At 41.0% G+C, this 20,992-nt stretch overlaps 1 protein-coding gene across 3 annotated transcripts in view; it reads right to left on the reverse strand.

Moving 5' to 3' along the window:
• The window catches only part of CAV1 (caveolin 1), a 33,902-nt gene extending 12,923 nt beyond the window's left edge, over positions 1-20,979 (reverse strand). The window contains exons 1-2 of one of the 3 annotated variants that reach the window (XM_007450784.1): positions 19,579-19,601; positions 19,282-19,446 (exon numbers count right to left, since the gene is read on the reverse strand). In XM_007450784.1, coding sequence (XP_007450846.1) covers positions 19,282-19,383 — 102 coding nt within the window. In that variant the 5' untranslated portion in view covers positions 19,384-19,446; positions 19,579-19,601. Of the gene's footprint in view, positions 1-19,281; positions 19,447-19,578; positions 19,602-20,170; positions 20,207-20,876 lie in introns of those variants that run through there. The other 2 variants (XM_007450783.1, XM_007450785.1) reach the window with 2 other exon arrangements.
• Positions 20,980-20,992: the final 13 nt, after the last annotated feature.

Raw genomic sequence — 20,992 nt, forward strand, 5'->3', positions numbered from 1 at the left:
GCATTCCTGAAATCATTTTGTGCAGGTGGGTGCTTATTTTGCATTCTGCCATTAACCAAATAAGAAGGATTAGCTCATCTCTTGCATGTGCGTTAGCCTTCTGGAATTTATTGTAAACATGAGGCATACATGCCCTGGGGAGAAGATGCTCCAGCTGACTGAGTGACTGGATGTGTCTGAAAGTGGCAGCAATACCAAGCAGACAAGACTCTCTTTGCTTTAGATTAATTCCTTTTTGCCTTATTCTTCCTTTCCTTTTGCCTTTCACCTGAAGGCAACCACCAGGTTTTTCCATCTTTTGCTCTTCTTAGGAGGGAGAATAAATGATCCTTGGGTTTGTAATTACACTTTGAAAATTTAAGTTAAATTTCCCTGCTCTGATAACAAAAATATACACTCCTAGTTTACATCCTGTTATGCATTGAATTGTGTTCCTCTCAAAAAGATACGATGAAGTCCTAATCCCCAGTACCTCAGAATGTGACCTTATTTGGAGACAGGGTCTTGTAGATATAATTAGGATGAGGTCACACTGGTGTAGAAGTGGGCTCCCCATCTGAGAGGGCTGGCATCCTTATAAGTAGATGGTAATGTGAAGACACAAGGAGAAGGCCATATGATTGATTTGAGTTATGCAGCTGTAAGCCAAGGAATGCCAAAGATTGCCAGAAAACCAGAAGCTAGGGAGAGACAAGGATGGATTCCCCTGCAGGTTTCAGAGGGAGCATGGCCCTGCTGACGTTTTGATTTTGGACATCCAGACTCCAGAACCGTGAGACTGTAAATTTCTATTGCTTTAAGCCACCTAGTTTGTGATACTTTTTAAGGTATCCCTTGGAAACGAATATACATCCTTTTGAAATTGCTAAAAATTGTCCTTGATAATGAGATGATTTGGGGGTTCCAGAGCATTTTCATACCTCCTTGAGTATGCTGTGCACTCTTTCTTCTGGGGATCCCAGTTAGGAACCTAAAACCACATTTGGTGTACCTGAGATCAATTGGCTGTGAGCCTTCTTCAGGAATCTGGAACTATCTCTCCTGTCCACGTGGCCTCACATTTTTATTATTACAAAAAGCACCTAGTTTCAGGTGGCTTGGTACAAAGCAGGCTATATATCTTTTGATTCCTTTTTGTTTTAATCTTCAGCCTTCTGGTATTGATTTGGTGGCACTTGTTGATGTTGAGTGTTACCAAACAAGTGACATGGAACAGTTCACAGTGTAAAAATAGGCCAAGCAAGGGCCAGTGATAGGAGCACTGAGACTAGAGCATTGAACTTGAACAGGGAGGAGCCATACCTTGGGGGCGCTTATGTTTGTCATCCTTGAGGAGAAATAACTGCAGCCCTTCAAAGTGTTGGAAGCTTACTTCTCAAATAGAAAGTCCTGTATTGTTTAATGCATGGAAATCTTATTTTATCCAAACATACAATGATAAGGATTCATCCAGAGGGCTCACTTTCTCACAAAATTCTGTGTTTACACTTGGGAGTTTGTTATTCTTTAAACTTCTGGGCATGTCATGGGAAAAATATGAGTGATCACTGCACTAAAGAAAATAAAAGCTCTTTCCATTCTATCAAAGACATAAGAGACGGAAATGTCTTCACTGTTTTCAAGCTACCCATTGGTTCACATAGACATTTGTTTGAACCAGAGCTTTTTAAACACTCTTAACTTTTTTTCAGTTTCTACAACTCACTTCCTGATGGCAAAGGTTGTTTCCTACCATTCACTTAAGTCAACCTAGTGTTACTAATAGTTTTCGTCTTACCTCACTGCTTGAATATTTTTCCCTCCAGTGCTTTAAGTCTGTTTATTAAACAAATAGGAAATTAATGAAATAAATCTCTGTAGGTTTGAACATTGCTTGGCTAGTGAGGAAAAGGATTTACACTAGGGTCCTTTTAAGGTCTAAGCAAGGATAATCACAGCCCATCATGTGGCTCCCAAGACACAGCTCCCAAGCTCTACCACAGGGTTACTCCATCTGGGCACTTTTGGTATTTTGAGCTAGATAATTCCTTGTTGTTAGGGTGAGGGTGCTGTCCTGGGAACCGTAGGGTGATTCTCAACATCTCTGTCCTCTACCCACCAGATGCCAGTAGCACCTCCTAAATTGTGACAACTAAAAATGTCTCTAGACATTGCCAAGTGTCCCCTGGGAGGGGGAGTAAAAAATAATCCCTGGTTGCAAACTGGTGCTCTAGAAAATCAGAATACAATTTGCTGTGACAGTACCTGAACTTTAGAAACATTTATAGCCTAGAATGCATGCATATTTATTGCAGGCACTTTTAGTTTACAGTACTGTGGGCTTGTGAGTTCATTCATTCCTTCATTCAGTAGTTATGAAATACCTACTTTTTGAGGATGGAATAAATGAACCAAGCAAACAGAGCCAGGATAGGTCTATGAGCTGGCTACGGGTGTCACTGAAAAGGGGACAGTACCAATAAAATAGACGTGGCCTCTGGCTGCTCAAGCTTACTTTTAGGGTAATAGAGGAAGTCACTTTCTTGCCCCTCCCCGAATCACTAACCTCTTGAATTTAGACCAGACCATTTTTTTCATTCCGCCTACCCCACACCCCAAACTTATTTAATGGTTTGATTTTGTATGTGTGTGAGATTATTTCTGCTACTAGACGGTAAGCTCCCTGGAATCTAGTAGATACTAAATTAATATTTGTTGAATAAATTAGTGAATGCTTCCATTTATTAAGTTATATTTCTCTTTTTCTCCTATTTACAAGAGCACAAACACAGTAAAATCTCCTTTAGGAAAGAAAGTTCTGAATGTGTTATTATCTGGCCAGGGGCTAGTGATTGCATTTATTGATTGCATTCTATTATTCTAACCCAGTCATAGTAATTTTGGTAAAAGAATGATCAAAAGGTGAGTAATGACAGGGAAGACAGATCTATTCAGTTTTTGTTTATCATGAAATTTGGGTTCATACCTACAGATTTACCTTTAGATTTAAACCTATAGCTTAGCTTAGGGAGCTGATGAGCTCCCTGAGAATGTTCAGGGGGTCTGGAATTCAAACAACTTCATTTTTACTTTTAGATTCATACAGCTGGGGTGCTAAATGATGGGATTAAAATCACATAGGGTCCTAAATTCTGAACTTTATTTGGGTTAGAGAGAAACAGACTCTTTATAGCTGGGTAATGGGAAAATATGATTCAAAGTAATAGTGCTTCGGTCCTGTAGTTCTTAGTCATCTGATCCTATTGCTCACAGATGGGCTGTTAAAAGAACTTCAGAAATGTGGCCATATGAACTAGGTGAATTAGATAACTGTCAGCACTCAGAAAGTCTGAGCATTTTCTATTTAGCTAGACCTTTTTAAGACAATTGCTCTAACTAAAGTTGCAAATAATTATGCGCTTCTTTGTTATGTGAACTAAGAGAAATTGGCTGGTTACAAAAAAAATTAAAAAACAAAAATTACTGAAAGTTTGTAACCAACTTTGGAACTGATTTTCTGATCCATCTTTGAACACAAACAGCCAGTTTGGCGGCAAGGGCAGTAAAAAGAAAGACCGCAGAGTTCTGAGCCCAAATGAGAAGGGGAAATGAACTCCAGCTCTTGATCTTCTTCAGGACCAAATATTTATTTGCAGTATATTTGCATTCAGCATGCCATCTGTTGATAGCTCAGTATTTCAAAGATGATTTAGTTAAGTCCCACAGCCTTAATATTAAGAGTAAGAATGACAATTGGTAAAATCTAGGAAGAAGGTAATAAAAATAGTATTGATGAGGGGGTCCTCCACCGTTATCTCTGCATGGACTTTTATGCACGTTTACAGCGTTCCACACTTTTATGAATACTGGTTAACTGGAGTCACAGAATTTTAGAAATAAAAGTGACTTAGCGATCTTCTAGTTCAACTTATTGATTGTTAGATGAATAAACTGCTGTCCAAAGGGTCCAAGTGACTTTTCCAAGGCCCAAGGTAACACTTGAGGTCAGTGTCCAAGAGAGATCTGGAATTCAGGTTTCATCTGAGGCTCAGTTTCCCCATCTGCTCTGAGGAGTGACTGGCATCAGTAAAGCACTTCTCAGTGACTTCTCTCTTCTCTGTGCTAGGCCCTGGAGAAGTGTGGGACACCTGCCATCCCTAGGTCCAGTGAAGCTTCCTGTGGCCTCTGCACCATTAGGAGAAAAACCAGTGCATGTTGTCAGCTCCATTCCTAGTATGCCTGAACCATGAACCCAAGTGAAAAAGAGGGATAGGGATGATGTTCTGACACTCTAACCTGCTGATCTTCCTCTTGGGGATAATAGAAAGAATGAGCAAAGGAAAGGGAAAAACACCAGGACTGAATTACATAAGTGACATGAGATTTATCCCACATACAAAGTCTGTCTTATGTAGTTGCTATAGCAGAGTTCCAGAAAGCACTTTTTTTTGGTAATAGGAATTTGAGTGATAAATATCATATTCTAATAAAAATTCTAAGGACTCTGCAGGATGAGGACCTAGAGAAGTAATAATTTCCCCACTGTAGCCCTTACAGTCCTGAAAGTTTTGTCATGATACACAGTTTTATTATTAAGAAATTCTGCGAGTCGAAACCAGACTCAATTCCAGCTGTACATTAGCATCACCTGGGGAGCTTTCCAAAGAAAAAAGAATACATAGGCCTGGGCCCCATCCTAGACCAATTCAATCAGAATTTCTAGGGATGGAGTGTGTACAACAGTATTTTTAAATGTTCTCCAGATGATTTGTAGCTAGGGTAAAGGACCACTGGTCTAAAGTCACAAAACAGCCACCCTTTGCAGAAGCCACACTCTCTCATGAGTTTAAATCACAATAGGGATTTATACAAGCTGCAAAATTGTGTGACTATGCAATGTGTAGGAGGGATTGGATGGGCAGGCTTGCCATAAAGATAATGTTTCATACTGACCTTTTGGTACATACAATGCATGCATTTTGTAGTATTCTACTTTCAGATGTTTACCACTTGATTCTCAACCACTGTTAACACAATGCCACATCAACTCCTCTTTGCCCCCAAACAAACCAGGTATCCTGCAGGAATAGAGGAAAGTGTTCATACATATGCTTGTGCTTAATTATGAGACTGTGTCAGTATTCTTATACACCAAATTGTAGCTGTAGAGGTAGAAGGATTTGAGAAGCTACATAGACAAGTAAGTAATTTAACACACTACCCTTACAGAACAACCTCTTGTGACACATTCCTGGGATTAACCGCTCTTATTACTTGGAATTTCTTCTCCCATGTAACCTAACTTTTCTTTTTTTTTCAACTAACCCCTTCCTCCTTTTTCCTTGTCCTGAATGGTGATTGTGTCTGAGCAGTATTTTCCTTGTTAAGTCTCATAAGAACCTAGCAGTAACTAAAGGCAGTTGTCATTTTATGTTCACTTTCAACTCTTCTAACAAACTGCCAGGCAAAACAGTCCCTCCCCAGCCCTACCTGGGTGTTTCTCTTCATCTCTTATCTCCTTCCTTTTGCTCTTCCCTAGGATCTTTCCAGCATCTCTACCTCCTCATAAGATCAAAACAGATCCTATATTTAATAAGTCTGACCAATAGCAAATAAAGTAGAGAATCTTGTCTGTGACATTTTTGTTTTCTTGGATTACATTCTCCTTTTGATTCCATTCATTGTGCTTCCTTTAAAATATCATTAAATTATTGAGATGTTTAAGGTTCAGACACAATTGATAGACTTAGTTTTGGTCCCCTATTGCTCAAGGGGTACGGAGCATGATGGATTCATTTAAGGGTGTGTTTACAATAGTGATTCTCACCCAGGAGATCTTGGTCCCTTAGGGGCTGTGGAATTATTACAAAGGGTTTCCATATCCATTGTGTTTACCAAGCATCTTGATTTTTCCACATCACAAGCTCCCACAGAAATGACAACCCTCTCCTGATATTTTCTTATTTTTCATATATTTACCTATTTGTTTCCCACTTAATAGCTATACGTTTTATTCCTAGTCTTTTAACATTATCTTACTTTGTATTGGTTTTTATCTTATTTTTATGGGCTATTTGTAATTTTCCAAAAATCACTTTGATGTTATTTTTTTATATGTGTTAATAAGGTCATTGTAATTGGTGTCATTTGTAAGTTGAGAGTCTTCTTTAACTTGTTCATTCCAGTCATTGATAAAGCATTAAATGTGCTACGACTGTGGTCTTGGCTGTATATTAGATATCAGTCACACCTAAAATTCACATTACACATCATCACCCTTTTTTAATGGCAACTTTCTAGTCCTACCTATGCTTAACTGAATAATGACCCTGATTTCCTATACTTAGCTTATTGATGAGAAAACTATTTGGGGTCAAATTGACACATCTTACTCTTATCCTTATTATAGTAAATCAACCTCCTATCACGGGAAATGATAGAAAGAAGCATATCTGGAAAAGGAGCTAACATTCATTTCACTTGGCCCAGACATCAATAATGAAACAAATGATGTCTGACCCCTTCTAGAAACATTTAAGTGTTTTGCTTGTTTTTTGTTTTTTTCTTCTGAGAAGAGATCTGAGATCTCTGACAGACCACCTATGAGGTACAAAGAAACTTCTATGCTGTTGAAATAGTGGATACCACATCCCAGCTAGTAAAATCTCAGATCTCTGTGTACTTAATATCTAGAAGTAATAAAGCGAAAGAGAAGGAAGAAGAGGCTTGGGTTTCTCAAAGCTGTTGTCTCCTTTAGGCTTTGAGAAAGGTTTTAGATTTTTCTTCAGGACTGTCTCCGGACCTAGTCATTTCTCTGATGTTTGCATTTGTCCAAAGGTATATGGGGAGTCTGACAGGGAGTCCTTCTACCCCTCTCTTGGCAGGGGAGCTCTCATGTGGCCTGAGACCCAACTCTCAGCCTTCATACTTCTGACCCCAGGGGGCAGTGCCAAGCAGCAGCAATGGCATCTTTTGGCATTCTGGGAATCTGCCTGCCCTGCCTGTGAGATACTTAGGAGATTAGCCTTATTCTGCAGGCCCTGGGAAGTCATCCAGGTGCCTCAGCCTGCTTATTGGAAGGCTCAGGAGAGATGTATCTGTGTCCTCTTCAAACTGGAGATTAAAAAATTCTAAATAATAAATTTATATACATATTAGAGCAGGTTGTCTCTTTACCTTAGTAAATAGCGTGAATGTTTTTGGATTTCTTTCTTAATTATTTGGATATGTTTTTCCTTATAAGGCTTTAAATGTGGCAGCTGCAGAGAAAAGGAGCAAAGGAATACACTCAATGACATAATCCTACTGTCTTTTAGCTCACTCAAGACATTCAATTACTTAAAAAATAAATTTCAGATTCTTTTCAGCAGATTCAATTTGGCATCCATTTTCTTTCTTTCTTTTTTTTTTTTACTTAAGTACATGCATATTTTTATTTAATTGGTCTTTTTGCAGTCCACTTTTCCTCTAGACATGAAGTTTTGTTTTGTTTTGTTTTTTAACATTTTTATGGGAGTATAATTGCTTTACAATGGTGTGTTAGTTTCTGCTTTATAACAAAGTGAATCAGTTATACATATACATATATCCCTATATCTCCTCCCTCTTGCATCTCCCTCCCTCCCACCCTCCCTATCCCACCCTTCTAGCTGGTCACAAAGCACCGAGGTGATCTCCCTGTGCTATGTGACTGCTTCCCACTAGCTATCTATTTTACATTTGGTAGTGTATATATGTCCATATATACACTACCACTCTCTCACTTTGTCCCAGCTTACCCTTCCCCCTCCCCGTGTCCTCAAGTCCATTCTCTAGTAGGTCTGCGTCTTTATTCCCATCTTGCCCCTAGGTTCTTCATGGCCATTTTTTTTTTTAGATTCCATATATATGTGTTAGCATACGGTATTTGTTTTTCTCTTTCTGACTTACTTTGCTCTGTATGACAGACTCTAGGTCCATCCACCTTACTACAAATAACTCAATTTCGTTTATTTTTATGATTGAGCAATACTCCATTGTATATATGGAGTATATCATATATCATATGATATATTTATCATAATAAAGAAGTATATATACTTCTTTATCAATTCATCTGTCGATGGGCACTTAGGTTTCTTCCATGTCCTGGCTATTGTAAATAGAGCTGCAATGAACATTGTGGTACATGACTCTTTTTGAATTATGGTTTTCTCTGGGTATATGCCCAGTAGTTGGATTGCTGGATCATATGGTAATTCTATTTTTAGTTTTTTAAGGAACCTCCGTACTGTTCTCCATAGTGGCTGTATCAATTTACGTTCCCACCAACAGTGCAGGAGGGTTCCCTTTTCTCCACACCCTCTCCAGCATTTGTTGTTTGTAGATTTTTTGATGATGTTGGCATCCATTTTCTGACAGCAGACTCGGTGTGGGGCCCTGGGTGGGCACTGGGCAGCCACAGTCCTGGGGCCACCAGGGGCCACTGTTCTGTCCTGAAGCACTTGCACATGATGTGGGAAGAGAAGAGGGGAGAGAGGCATGGGGATAGAGAAGCAGAATGCTTAGAGGGCTTTGATACGTGCTAAAATAGAAACAAAAACAGAATGTGGTGGGAGCCAAGAAAAGAGATGACCAGTTCTGATGAGGGCAGTCAGGGAAGGCTGACAGAGGCCCAGATATCTGAGGTGAGCCTTGGTGGATGGCTGTGGTTCTGTCAGGCAGGCTCTGGTGCACAAGGATGCATGGCAGGTTCCATGCATAGTGCAGAGTAAGTGCTTCCTAAATATTTGCTGAATGGCCTTTCTAGGGAGCACCCACCTGAGAATGACTGTCATTCTTACCTTTATAACTAGAATAATAGGCTTACCCCAAATATTTTGGTGAACTGGTGGTTATTAACCATTTTAGACAAATAATTTCTCTCCCTACTAAAAAGCCTGACACTTAAGAACAAGTGAGAAAGAGGGCTCTGTTGACCTAACCAAAATAACTGGCAATGAAATCCAATGAATGCAGTTGCATTTCTTTGACACGTTTTGGTATGCCCACTTCCAGCTATATATTATTATTACTAATATAGAAAGAAAACAGTGAGCCATGATTGATGGAACATTTTAATTGTTCTTCTGAGAGATTAATGGTACGTTGTAAAAATGCACTGTTCCTTACTTCTGGTATTTGTTTTTGAGAACAAATATGTAGTTATTAGGGAGGAAGTCTCATAGAAACTAGTTTCAGGATTAAATAGGCATTTCTCCCACTAGCATAAAACTAGGATTTTTCTCAATTGTTTCCTGTTTTTACAATGTGTTGCTGTAATGGCACGAATATCTGTAGAAACTGAACAGAAAAATTGAGAACCTTAAATGAAGCTATTAGATGCAAAGTGCCTGTCAGGACCTGCTTCATTTTCTCACACCTAGCCCTCCCTGCACATCCAGGCAGGATCAGCTGCAGCCCAGGAGCTGTGGCCAACCTGGGCAGTCAGCGTGCTTTAAAGACTCAGGTAATTCAACACAAGACAGCTTTGTGGTCCTGAGTGAGTGTTCCACTTCTAATCACTGGGACACATCCCCACTTTGTACCCCACTTCTGTCTTTGGGATTTGACCCTCCCTGCCTTGTTGGGAGCTCACCCAGCTTGCATATTTCTTGAGGTGTGTGGGGTTTTATCTTGGTCTTTACGTTGGTCCTTCCTCCTCCTTTTCCAATTCACCTACCAGGATCTGAAGTCTGACCTTAGAACTGTAGGCCTGTCACTCCCAAAACAGACCATGTCTGGAATCCCCCTGCCAAATGCTGCTCAGCCACTCTGAGAACACAGTCATGTCCTTCCTCACTATGGAGACATCACTGTCTGCTTGGATCATGATGTATTACAGAGAGGCACTGGAGCACAGTGGTTAAGAACCCTGGTCCTGGGGTCTAATTGTCTGGGTTCAAATTCTGAGTGTACCATTTCCTTCCTACCTATGAAATCCTGAGCAAATTGTCAGGTCTGAATTTCCTTATCTGCCAGATGAATATAACTGAAAATGATAGCACCTCCTCAAAGGGCCATTGGAGGAGTAGGTAAAATAATCTGTGCCAGCAAGCTAGCCTGTAGAAAGTGCTGGAGGAAGCCTTCCATGTCCTGTTTCACTCCCACCTGCACATTTGGCATCCCTTGTTTTGCCCCATTGCACTGAAGTTAGCCCTTTCTGTTAGCAGAGGTCATATCTCATCAGGTCACTTCCTGGCCTAAAAACACCTCTGTGGGTTGCTGTGGCCTACAAAGGGACAGGTGCTTTGGCTGGGCACAGAAGGTCATGCTGATCTGGCTCCTGCTTGTGTCCCTTGCTCTGGCTACACTGACCTGCCACTGGTGCCCAGAACGTGTTAGGTGCCCTCAGGTCTCTGTACCTTTGCTCCCGCTGCTCCCTCTGCTGGCATCCCTTTCCTGCCACACATGCCTGGTGCACAGCCTTGGAGATTGTTGAGAACTCTCTGCTTTGTGTCCAACTATAGCGCATCCCTAAGTTACAGTGACCTCACTCAGATTTGTTTATATATTTGCTTTCCTGATAAACTCTTTGGGGCAGGAGCTGAGAGTTAATACTCAGTCAATGCCTGAACCTGATCGTGTCATCAGACATGACAGCACTGTGCAAAGCAATGGATGTTGGGGGCTCCTGGAGTAAAGCCCAGTCCAGCACAGGGTGGGTGGCAGGGCAGGGAGAAGGGGCCTTGTTGTCCTTTCTTTGTCTTTGCTTCTTTTCCTCCCAGTTTCCTGTTTTCTCACTACTTGGGTGCAGAAATCAGAATCTTTCTCAGTTCTTCATTATAAATGAGAAACCGTAATTGTGTTTGATGCCTACATCAGTGAGATGACCCGGTGTAATCTCTAGATGCAATTTATCTTTTTACATAGAATCTAGCAATGTCCATTTGTATTATAATGTCCTTGCTGGGCTCAAGAAAGGTTTAAATACTGAATGTACCTTTTAAAATTTTCACTTTTAAATTGCTATGAAATAATATATTAAGCACATACATACACCATCAAAACTTATTTAAGCCTTCTCAAAATTAAAAATGCCTGCTTCTTAATTACCTAAATAACTAACAGTGGCTAAAGGGAAGCTCAGTTGTGTCTTTAGGAATATGTACTTCCCCTGCTATGAAATAATGACCAACAAGAGACATCTTCTCAAGGTTTAATAAAGAAAACAAAATGTATTTTGTATCTAAAACATCAGCATAGGAGAGGCAGGAAATATGTATTCCGTGCAGGTGTAAATCTGTTCTACCAATTAAATTCCCTTGGTAGTTGCTCAGTACATGGATCATGCAGATTTCCTTTAAGACAGAATTAAAAGCACTTCCCCACTCTAAACAATGGCTCATGTGAAAGCATGCCATTTTATGTTTCCTGGACTAACTGAAAAAAATTAAAACTATTTTAAACATTTTAATCTTTGATTGAGTAGTTGACAAAATATGTGATGGAAGGATGTCAGTTTCATTAACCCTGTGTTGCAGGGAAAAAAACTAAGGTCTGAGGGCAGAGTAGATGGGCACTTAAGAGCAACTGCTCCAAGTTATAGTACAGCTTGGTGGCCAATGAAGGATAGGAGAGAGGTGACACTGGAGACTGGAGAGGAAAGAAAAGCATGACATTCTTAAATGGAAATTTTGCCCATTTTGCTAAAAAAATAGTGCAAGTAGGGACTTCCAATGTATTTCAGATACAGGAATCAGTGACAGGTCATTGCCAATTCATTCATGACCATATAATTTTTCTTCCAAACTGGGACAATTCTGAGAATGAAAGGGGCATTATTAATAATTAATTATAATTAATAATTAAAAGTAATTAATAGTTATTCAGGATAGCTATGACCATTATTAACTTGTCTGCATGGGACAACCTAGAACATATGGCCACCCCACCCCTATGTCACTCTGAGGCTCTAAGCTTGCAGTTGGCTCTAAGCCCAAGTGGCCTCAAGGGATGGAGGACCACTGAGCAAGGCTGATTTGGGAACCCTCTATGGTGTTTCAGAACTCCTTGGCAGAGTTTAAACTGGCCTAACCTTCAAGTGTTCTTCTGGTAGGAGGAACATCTAGAATTACATAGTGTGACTGAACTGTTCTCTTAGGGTAGAACCATTCAAGTGTATATCTTTAAGCCAGCCTTGGGTACAATAATTTCTAAGCCTGACTTCACAATCTAGGGAGCTTAGAGGCCCTAGATTAGGCCCCATCCCTAGATACTCTAGTTTAGTAACTATGTAGTGGGCCTAGGCATCTGTATTTTTAAAAATTCCTGTGATGATTCTGATGCCCAGGTGAATATGAGAGCCCTCTTGGGTTTGTAAAGAGGATATGAGGTTTTAAAAAGGTTGAAAATTTTAAATTTTCAATAGGATGATTAAAAGTCAAGCAACAATATGGGAAGGGAGAATATTAGAGAAGAACTGAAATATTTTCTATAAGTTAATTATAATTTTTATAGGACCCAAACAGGGGCAAATTGTTTAAAAAATATATGTTCCTTTGGTGTTTTCCTAAATAAAAGTGGTACATTGGACTCTAAAAAATATATATATATATATATTATATATTTTATATATATATTATAAATATATGTTCCTTATTTTCCCCTAGCCTTACTTACTGGCTCAGGAACAATTCGAGGCATTATAGATGAGGTATGTTTTAAACTATGCCCTAAAGATTTTAAGATTTTACCATACAGTAGAATTTGGTAAAGGAATTTCAGCAAAAGTTTTCAAAGGAAACTGCAATGAAGAGAGACAAGGAAGAGCAGTGTTCATATCTATCTTTGTTCCATATTGTAGTGCACGGCACATAATAGATATATAGTAATCATTTATTGAAAGGTGAATGGGTTTGGGAGGGGAATGCTATTATATGAGAATGACTCTCATTCTTTTCTTTATAGTTAGAGAAATTGAAGCATAGAAACATAAAATAGCTTGCTCAAAATATTTTTAAGGCTGGTGTTTATTAGCTTTGATTAGTTAAACAAGTTTGCTCTTTGTTTATGAGCTCCACTCTCAGGGACTGCTGAGGAAGAGAAATCTGTTGCCCTGACATCCTTCCCCCTCCTTCCTTGGTGTCCCACACTAATGGGACTAGACACTTTCTAGTTTGGCCCTTAGGTTGAAACCAAAACTGATCTGATTACTATGTGCATGCCTTTTCTTGATTTTTAAAGTAACAGAATTTTGTGTCTATATATTTAAGAATCATTAACATTCAAGTTTTAAAAAAGAAAGTTAACAAAAGTCACAAAAATTTCTTTTCTTGGCACAGTACTCTTTCTACTCTGTCCAGGTGCCTCTGAGCACCTGTGGTTAAGCATATTTCTAGGGGCTAAGGGCTACCTTTTTAGAAAACTTCTTTTAACAGAAGTATAGCATGCAAATCTTTTTCTCCAGGGCCTTAGTGTGCAGTAACTTAGATAGTATACATAGGATCCAGAGAGTGGAAGACAAGTGTGTGTTTCTTGGCCTAAACCATCTTTGTATGAAAATAGCAGCCCTACCCTTTTCCCGCTGCAAATCTGGCCAGGAGGATCATGAAAGGGCCCAGGAGCCCATAGCCCAGTGCACACAGCCCTATTCTTCTAGGGATCAGCTCACTCTGGATATTTCATCATAGAGAACAATAACTTACGGTTAAAAGTAGGGCAAACTAAAAAGCAGTTTAATTTAGAATATGAAAGTGTCTGTTATTTTATGAACTTGAGTGGGCAGGATGCATAAGCAGGTGGTTTTTGAAGTTATTGGACTTTCCAGATGCAATAGTTTGCAGCTGCTCTTACTTCAAACCCCTTTAAAAGGTAGCCAGCACTGCTGTCGATTGGAAGAATAACCCACATCATGAACTTTTTCATAATTCAAGAATATTTGGTGTATCTTATCTTAAATTTTAATAAATAATATGAAATTTTATTCAGTTAGAACCAAAGTTGAGCTAATTCTTCAATTTTTTTTGACCACAATTTGGAGGTGGAGAAAGAAAAAATACTTTCTTTTAATAAGCATTTAAAATGTATGTCACTGTTGACTGAATTTGAGTGTTTCAGATGGTTATGAATGAATAATGTCCCCCATTTTAATATTGTTATTTGCTCAGTGATGTGAGAATAATTTTCCACCACACATGACCATAGTGCTCTTTTACAAGCTGGGGATTCTGAACTCCATGCATATTCTCATGTGTGGCAGAGTATTAGTCACCATCTTGTGAGGCTATCTCCTAAACAAACAAATAAGCAAAACCAATTCCAACAGAAGAGACTATTAACATGGTGCTGAGTGCTTTGGGCCAGTCTGACCTTTTAAATCTTATGCTTTGATTATATCAAGCAAACATGAAATTTAAAATCTCTGTTATTTTGATATTAATTACTAATTGCTCTAGAATGCTTTATAGTTGAAAGGGATCATGGCGGCATTAGGCCGTTATTTTGAAACCCAAACTGATTACCATGCACATCCCTTTTCTTGACTGCTAAAGAAAATTTTGTATCTGTGTATATTTAAGAATCATTAATTCAAATTTTAGAAAAGAAAGACACAAATGCGTATTTTTATTTTTAACAAAGATCTCCTCTCAGATGTACTGATTTGTCTCAGAGCTAGGCTCAGAATCATCTCAGCTCATTTCTCCTCTCATGACAATAATCCATGAAAATCACATAATCTTATCTATTCATGCCTTATGATATATTTCAAAATATCTGTTTTGGACGCTAACCATGTGAAAACGTGGATAGAAATTTAAACTTTTTTAACCCTTAAGTTTCTCTTAATGTTAAAAAAAGGAATTGGAGGTTAACCTGGTAACCATTACATTCTCTTCCAATTCTAAAATTCTGTCATTTTGCGCCTATATGGTTTTATTCCCAGTGCCACCGCATATTGTTCTTCTCATTTCATGTCCAGACCATGATGCAATTACATCGTAACTGTTTGCTCCTCATCCAGACTGGCTATCTTTTATTACATCCTGTACCTTAACCAGTCATCTTCCAAAGAGCCCACCTTCATCATGTCATTCCAAGCTTGAAGTCTTCTTGGCTTCCCACTGCTGACATGATAAAGTTCAAACTTATCAGGAGTACTGGATTCAGGATTCTATCATCTGGCCACGATCAAGTCATTTCATCTCTATGACCTACCACTATGCCACATGAACTCTAATTTCAGTCAAAGTGGGCTGCTAAACCTTCCAGACTTATGCCCTGTGTGTGACATTCCCATCTCCGTGCCTTGTCGTTTAGAATTACCTCCTGTACTTTTCTCAGCTATTTGCATTCCATCTGTCGATTATGACCCAACTCACATTGCACCTCCTTCATGCCCTTCTCCATTAAACTATCTATAATGCATCCTTCTCTCACCCTAATGCCCTATCCAAGTAGGGTCTCCCTAACACTTAATATCAGTACCATTCACTTTCAAAAAAAGTTTATTGACGAATAATTGACAAATATAATATTTAAAGTGTACAACATGATGACTTAATATACATCCATATTGTAAATGATTACCAAGATCAAGATAATTAATGATTCACTTTTTTTTTTTTTTTTTTTTGCGGTATGCGGGCCTCTCACCGTTGTGGCCTTTCCTGTTGCGAAGCACAGGCTCCGTACGCACAGGCCCAGCGGCCATGGCCCACGGGCCCAGCCGCTCCGCGGCACGTGGGATCCTCCCAGACCAGGGCATGAACCCGCCTCCCCTGCATCGGCAGGCGGACTCTCAACCACTGCGCCACCAGGGAAGCCCAATGATTCACTTTTAAATAAACTTTTTATTATGCAATATTCAATACTACTTACTTTTGATTTATTATAGTATATATTTGGTATATTTCCAAAATTATAATGAGAAACCTTACAATCGAGACTGCATAAAAAAGCATGCCAGTTGAAAAAGAAAGTGAAAATTCAAACCCATATGTGAGAGAGAATAAATAACATGGATTAATGAAACTTAAAAATCTAGTTATATGTTTCCTGGCAAATAAAAAAAGGGCCAATTAGATAGCATTTGGAAGTGACTTACTGTTGTGATATTGTGTGTGTGTGTGTGTGTGTGTGTGTGTGTATGTGTGTGTGTATTTTTAATCTGTATGCATCTTGTCTTCACTAATTCTAATCTTTGTGATTTCTAGGACTTATTTTAGGAATTACACTTTGTAGTACATAGCACAGTGTCTAGTCTAGCATATGATGAGTTTAACAAATTGATTGATGGCTAATGTGATATCAGAATCATAAATTTGAAGCCATTTTCTTTATTAGAAAATCAAAATAGTACATAATAAACATATGAATGAAATGTGAGCATGAGAAAACATAGAAATCTCAGAGGGAGAATGGACAGTCTGAAGGTATGACCATTTTAATTAGAAGAAATTTTAAAAAGCGTTCATAACTTACTCTTTTTTTCGATAAATGTCTATACAGACATATCATAATATGGTGTAGTAAACCTTTAGTGAAATAAGAAACCAACTTTATTGGAACTAAATTGTTCGGTCTAATTTATGTCATTATCACTAGTGGAATAGGTGATAATACTCTACCTTCTTGAAGTATAAATTCACAGCACATCCATCTTCTGAGTTTCCTTCCCTACCCTAAATAGCTGTTTTATGGGACTAAAAGGATACTGTGCAGATACACTATGCTGTTCCTCACACTGTACATCAGTGTTTCATTTCTTCTCCATCTACAAGTTTCTAAACTTGATATGGGGACATTTTTAATATATAGAGAATGAACACTCTAGTCCTCTGCTGTCCAATAGTAATTTCCATGAAGGTGGAAGTGTCCTAAATCTGTGCTGTCCACTATGGTAGCTACTAGCCTTAAGTGTTGAGAACTCAAAATGTAGCTAGTGTGACCGAAGACTGTATTTTAAATTGTATTTAATGTTAATTACTTGGAATTTAAATTGAAATAGCCAAAAGTGGCTAGTGACTATAGAATTGGACAGAATTGGCAGCTTTTACAGAGCTGCTTGCTTTTAGAACAGACCTTTTCATACCTGATTTGGTAACTCTAACAGTAGATTCAGTTGGCCACCGTTTCTTTATTATCATGTGAAGTTTTAAGCTACCATGCATTAAGCGTGAAGCTTTGGGTGTCTTTATTATTTTAAGAAGTCTGGGTAATCAAAAGTAAAATTTAGAGAAATTTATTATTTACTGTCTCGGTAACATGGAGAGGATTCACTGTTTCTATCATTAGATTTGTGCTTGGATTCAAAGAAAAAAAATTATAAAATAGGAGTCTCCACTGGGTGTAGGCCCCCTTTCCTGGCCCTACTGGCAGATGTACTCTTTGCGTCTCTCTTTGCAGGGCATTCTCTGAAGGCCTCTTCAAGCAAGACATCTGAGTAAGTGGGCCTACCAAATTCTTCTCGAGGTAGATTTTTTCTGTCTGATTGTCTTGTTTTGCTCACAGTTTTATGAGCAAGTGAGTGGAGTTTGCTTTCTCTAGGCCAGCAGAAGCTTGTTCTAACTCTTAATTTCTTTAATATGAGGATCCCCACACTTGCTCTTTGAAATGCTATTTTGTGAACTATTTCCTCTAAGTCTGTTATGCCTTTTTTCCATTTGTGTTGAAGTCTCTTTTCCCACTGGGGCCTTTCTTTCTCAACTTAGTCATGCTATGTGTGGAGACCCACATCTACGGTGCTGGCTTCTCTGACTCATCCTGGGAGGTTCACTTGCTTCAGGAATCCCACTCAACACAGCAGTGGAACAACAGGGAGGCTCTAATGAAGCTAGGCCCTTCTGAAATCTGCATCTTTTCCTGGCACTTTTCCTTCTTGTCCAAAGCTACATGAGAAGGGAAACAAACAAAAATGCCCTTTCCTCCTTTAAGGCAATGTTTTTAGTAAATAGTTTTTAGCAATTCTCATTTCCAGTTTATAAGCTATTTTTGTTATTGCTGCTGCTTTTAAATATTCCATAATCTGGCTAGTAGAAAAGCCTGCTAAGGCTCCAATTTTCCTTTTTCCTCCACCAGCAAGCCAAGAGAGTCAATTCTGACAGTTACATTTTCCTTCCACTTGCAGATTAAATTGTTCCCCTTTTTGAAATATATTCATAAATGTGAACAGTCTCTGAACTATGGCCCCTCCCATCCTGGATAGGAGGCTGGGTGGGTGGAAACTGCTCATTCACCCCATTGGCTGCTCTGGGGGTCTTCACACTTTAATCTTCCAGGCCAGGAATTTCCTTGGTCATCCCCCTTCCTGAAAGAAAACCCTCTGCCAAGGATGGCTCAGGCCTATGATTTCCCAATCAAGATGGGTTTAAGCAATAAATTCCTCTGATGAGATTTGTTCAACGGGTCAAAGTTGAGTAACAATCATAATCAAAAAGTGACCACCCAGTCAGATCTAAGTTTAGCCGATACCCATTCAGTTAACCTGTTTTTAATCTCACCAAGCACATCCTGAAAGTATGAAAAGGAACTCCAACCTGAACATCCCATTAGCTCAGGGAAGGCTTACCCAAGCAGTCACTAAAGAAGCAACTTTCCACACCTAACTAGAGGTCTATAGGAGAAATCAAAAGGCACATATTATTTTGGTTGTGTAAATATGCATAGCTGTGTACAACAAGCGCCATGTTTTTCCAGTTAAATACCCTTCATATAAATATTAAATATTTGATTCTATTCTGTATATATATGTGTGTATATATATATACATATATATATACACACACACACATATATATTTCATCTTTAGTCAGAAGCATTTCTACCTACTTTGTTATTTTTAAGAAAATCACTTCAGGTTATCTTAATTTTAGCTGAGGGAACCTGCTCACTTAGTATTCTGGTTGTCACCTTTGGCACAAGACCTTACCAAATGATCTCACTGCTTAAATCTATATACAGTGGAGCGCCACCCTTCACTTAGACTTTCAACCTGAAAACGGAAAAAGGGTGACCTGCAGCGCAAACATCTCACCCTCTCAAGGAGTGCGGGGCTGTCTCTTGCTGAGATCCAGAGGTTCATTTGCCAGGAGAAGGGTGCAGTTAAATGAACTCCTACAAAACTCAAGTTAGCTAAATTCCAGCTGAACTAACCGGCAGGAGTGGGGAGGGGAGATGTGACATTTCTGACAACCGCGGGAGTTCCCGCACATCAAGCCCAGAAAATGGTGAGTGTGTGGCAAAGACAGGGAAAGATACACAGGCTGCTGGCCAGAGGAGAGCTGTCCCAGCCCTCTCAGTGTCTTCTAGGGGCACATCCCTTCCTTGCTGGCCGCCTCACCTTACCTTGACCACGTCGTCGTTGAGATGCTTGGGGTCGCGGTTGACCAGGTCGATCTCCTTGGTGTGCGCGTCGTACACTTGCTTCTCGTTCATCTCTTCTGCCATGGCCTTGTTGTTGGGCTTGTAGATGTTGCCCTGTTCCCGGGTGGGAACAGTGTAGAGATGTCCCTGCGGAGGGCGGACGGCCAGGAGGGGGAGGGTGGCACCGGCGGTAGGAAGAAAATTTCAAAAAGAAAAACCGGCGATCAGAAAAGTCAGCCTAGTAGCGCGGCAAACCTCGAGGCTCAAAATCGAACTAACCGCTTCGGAAGCGGTGGCTCCGCGCACAGTAAACTCCTTGGAGCCGCAAGCTTTTTAAGAGGATCGAGGAGAGGACACCACACCCCTCGGTACCAGGCAGGGAGCTCCTGCCTCCCCCGCCCGCCACCGCCAGGGGTCAGGGCAGACCCCGCCGTGCGATCCGCTCCGGCCTCAGCCCTGCGCACGCCCTGCCCGCGGCACCCCGCGGAGACCCCCGCAGGGGAGAGGACCAGACTTCCGACTTTTCTCCAGCCCCTCTCTCCGCCACGCCACCCGCTACCCGAGCTCTTCACCTGTTCCCGTCCCTGGCCTCCATTTCCCTTCTCTCCATAATCCCTTCTAGCTTCATCCTTAAGACCCAGCTGGAAACCCCCGACCCATGGAGTGTCCCCGTTTTCGTTCCTTCCTAGCCGAGTATCCTCCGCACCTGTGCGCGTCCCCCACCCTCCCTTTGCAGTCTCTGTAACTGCGCAGCTCCCACCACTCCCCTGGTGCTCACAATCCCGTATCCCCCATCTTTGGGTCGAGCCAAGTGTCAGACCCTCCTAAGCTCTCTAGAACGGTATCTAACCTGCACAACCCCCCGACCCACCCTCAGGTCACTCCCAGGCTGCAGGCCGGTCGCTGAACGACGGTTTGGGAAAACGAGGTCTCCACACCCAGGCGGAGACCGAGCGCCGGGAGGTGGTTGGAAGGGCGGGTGGGGCGGGGGGGAGTGGTAGTTAGGGGGAGGGGAGGTCCGCTCCTCTCCAGACACCCCTGCCAGGCGCCGAGATGCAGGAAGAGTTCTTGAGGTGGCCCGAGAACTTTGGAAAGTGCAAACAAGACGCGCGCTGTCGCCTCGGCCAGCCGGTTCAGGCGCCTGGCGGGGAGTCGGGGGGACTGTCCCCAAGACTGCGAGTGAATGAGCTCCCACCCTCTGCTCTGGCTCTCTGCCTCCCAGCAGACTGGGGCCGGACCGTGGTGGGTCCCGCAATAAGGCGGTGCCCCTGAGCCATTCAGAAACGCGCCCTCGGTCTGGCAGACCCAACTTGAGGACCCCGACGACCCCCTTTTCCGCGATCCTCTAGCTTAGGGGCTCCCTTGACCCCCTTCCTAACAGGAAAACATAAAACATTCCTGCCTCCTCTTCACCTCCCCGCCCAGACCCATTCCTCAGCAATGCCAGGGGAGAGGAGTGCTCCGACGTCGAGAGAGGGCTGAGGCAAGCAAAGCAGTCGGAATATTTGGAGTGGGAGATAGCAGAAGCAGCACTTCTTGGCGCGCCGCGATCCCGGAGCACACCCACCCGAGCCTACCTCTGAGTCTACGTATTTGCCCCCCGACATTCTGGCCCGTGGCAGGATGAAGGCTCTGAGGAGATTTCCCTGGGCTGTGATTTAAGGGAACTGAGGAAGGAAGATCTTGTATTGTA

This window comes from Lipotes vexillifer, unplaced genomic scaffold (assembly GCF_000442215.2).
Source record: "Lipotes vexillifer unplaced genomic scaffold, Lipotes_vexillifer_v1.1 scaffold314, whole genome shotgun sequence".
Classification (NCBI taxonomy): domain Eukaryota; kingdom Metazoa; phylum Chordata; class Mammalia; order Artiodactyla; family Lipotidae; genus Lipotes; species Lipotes vexillifer.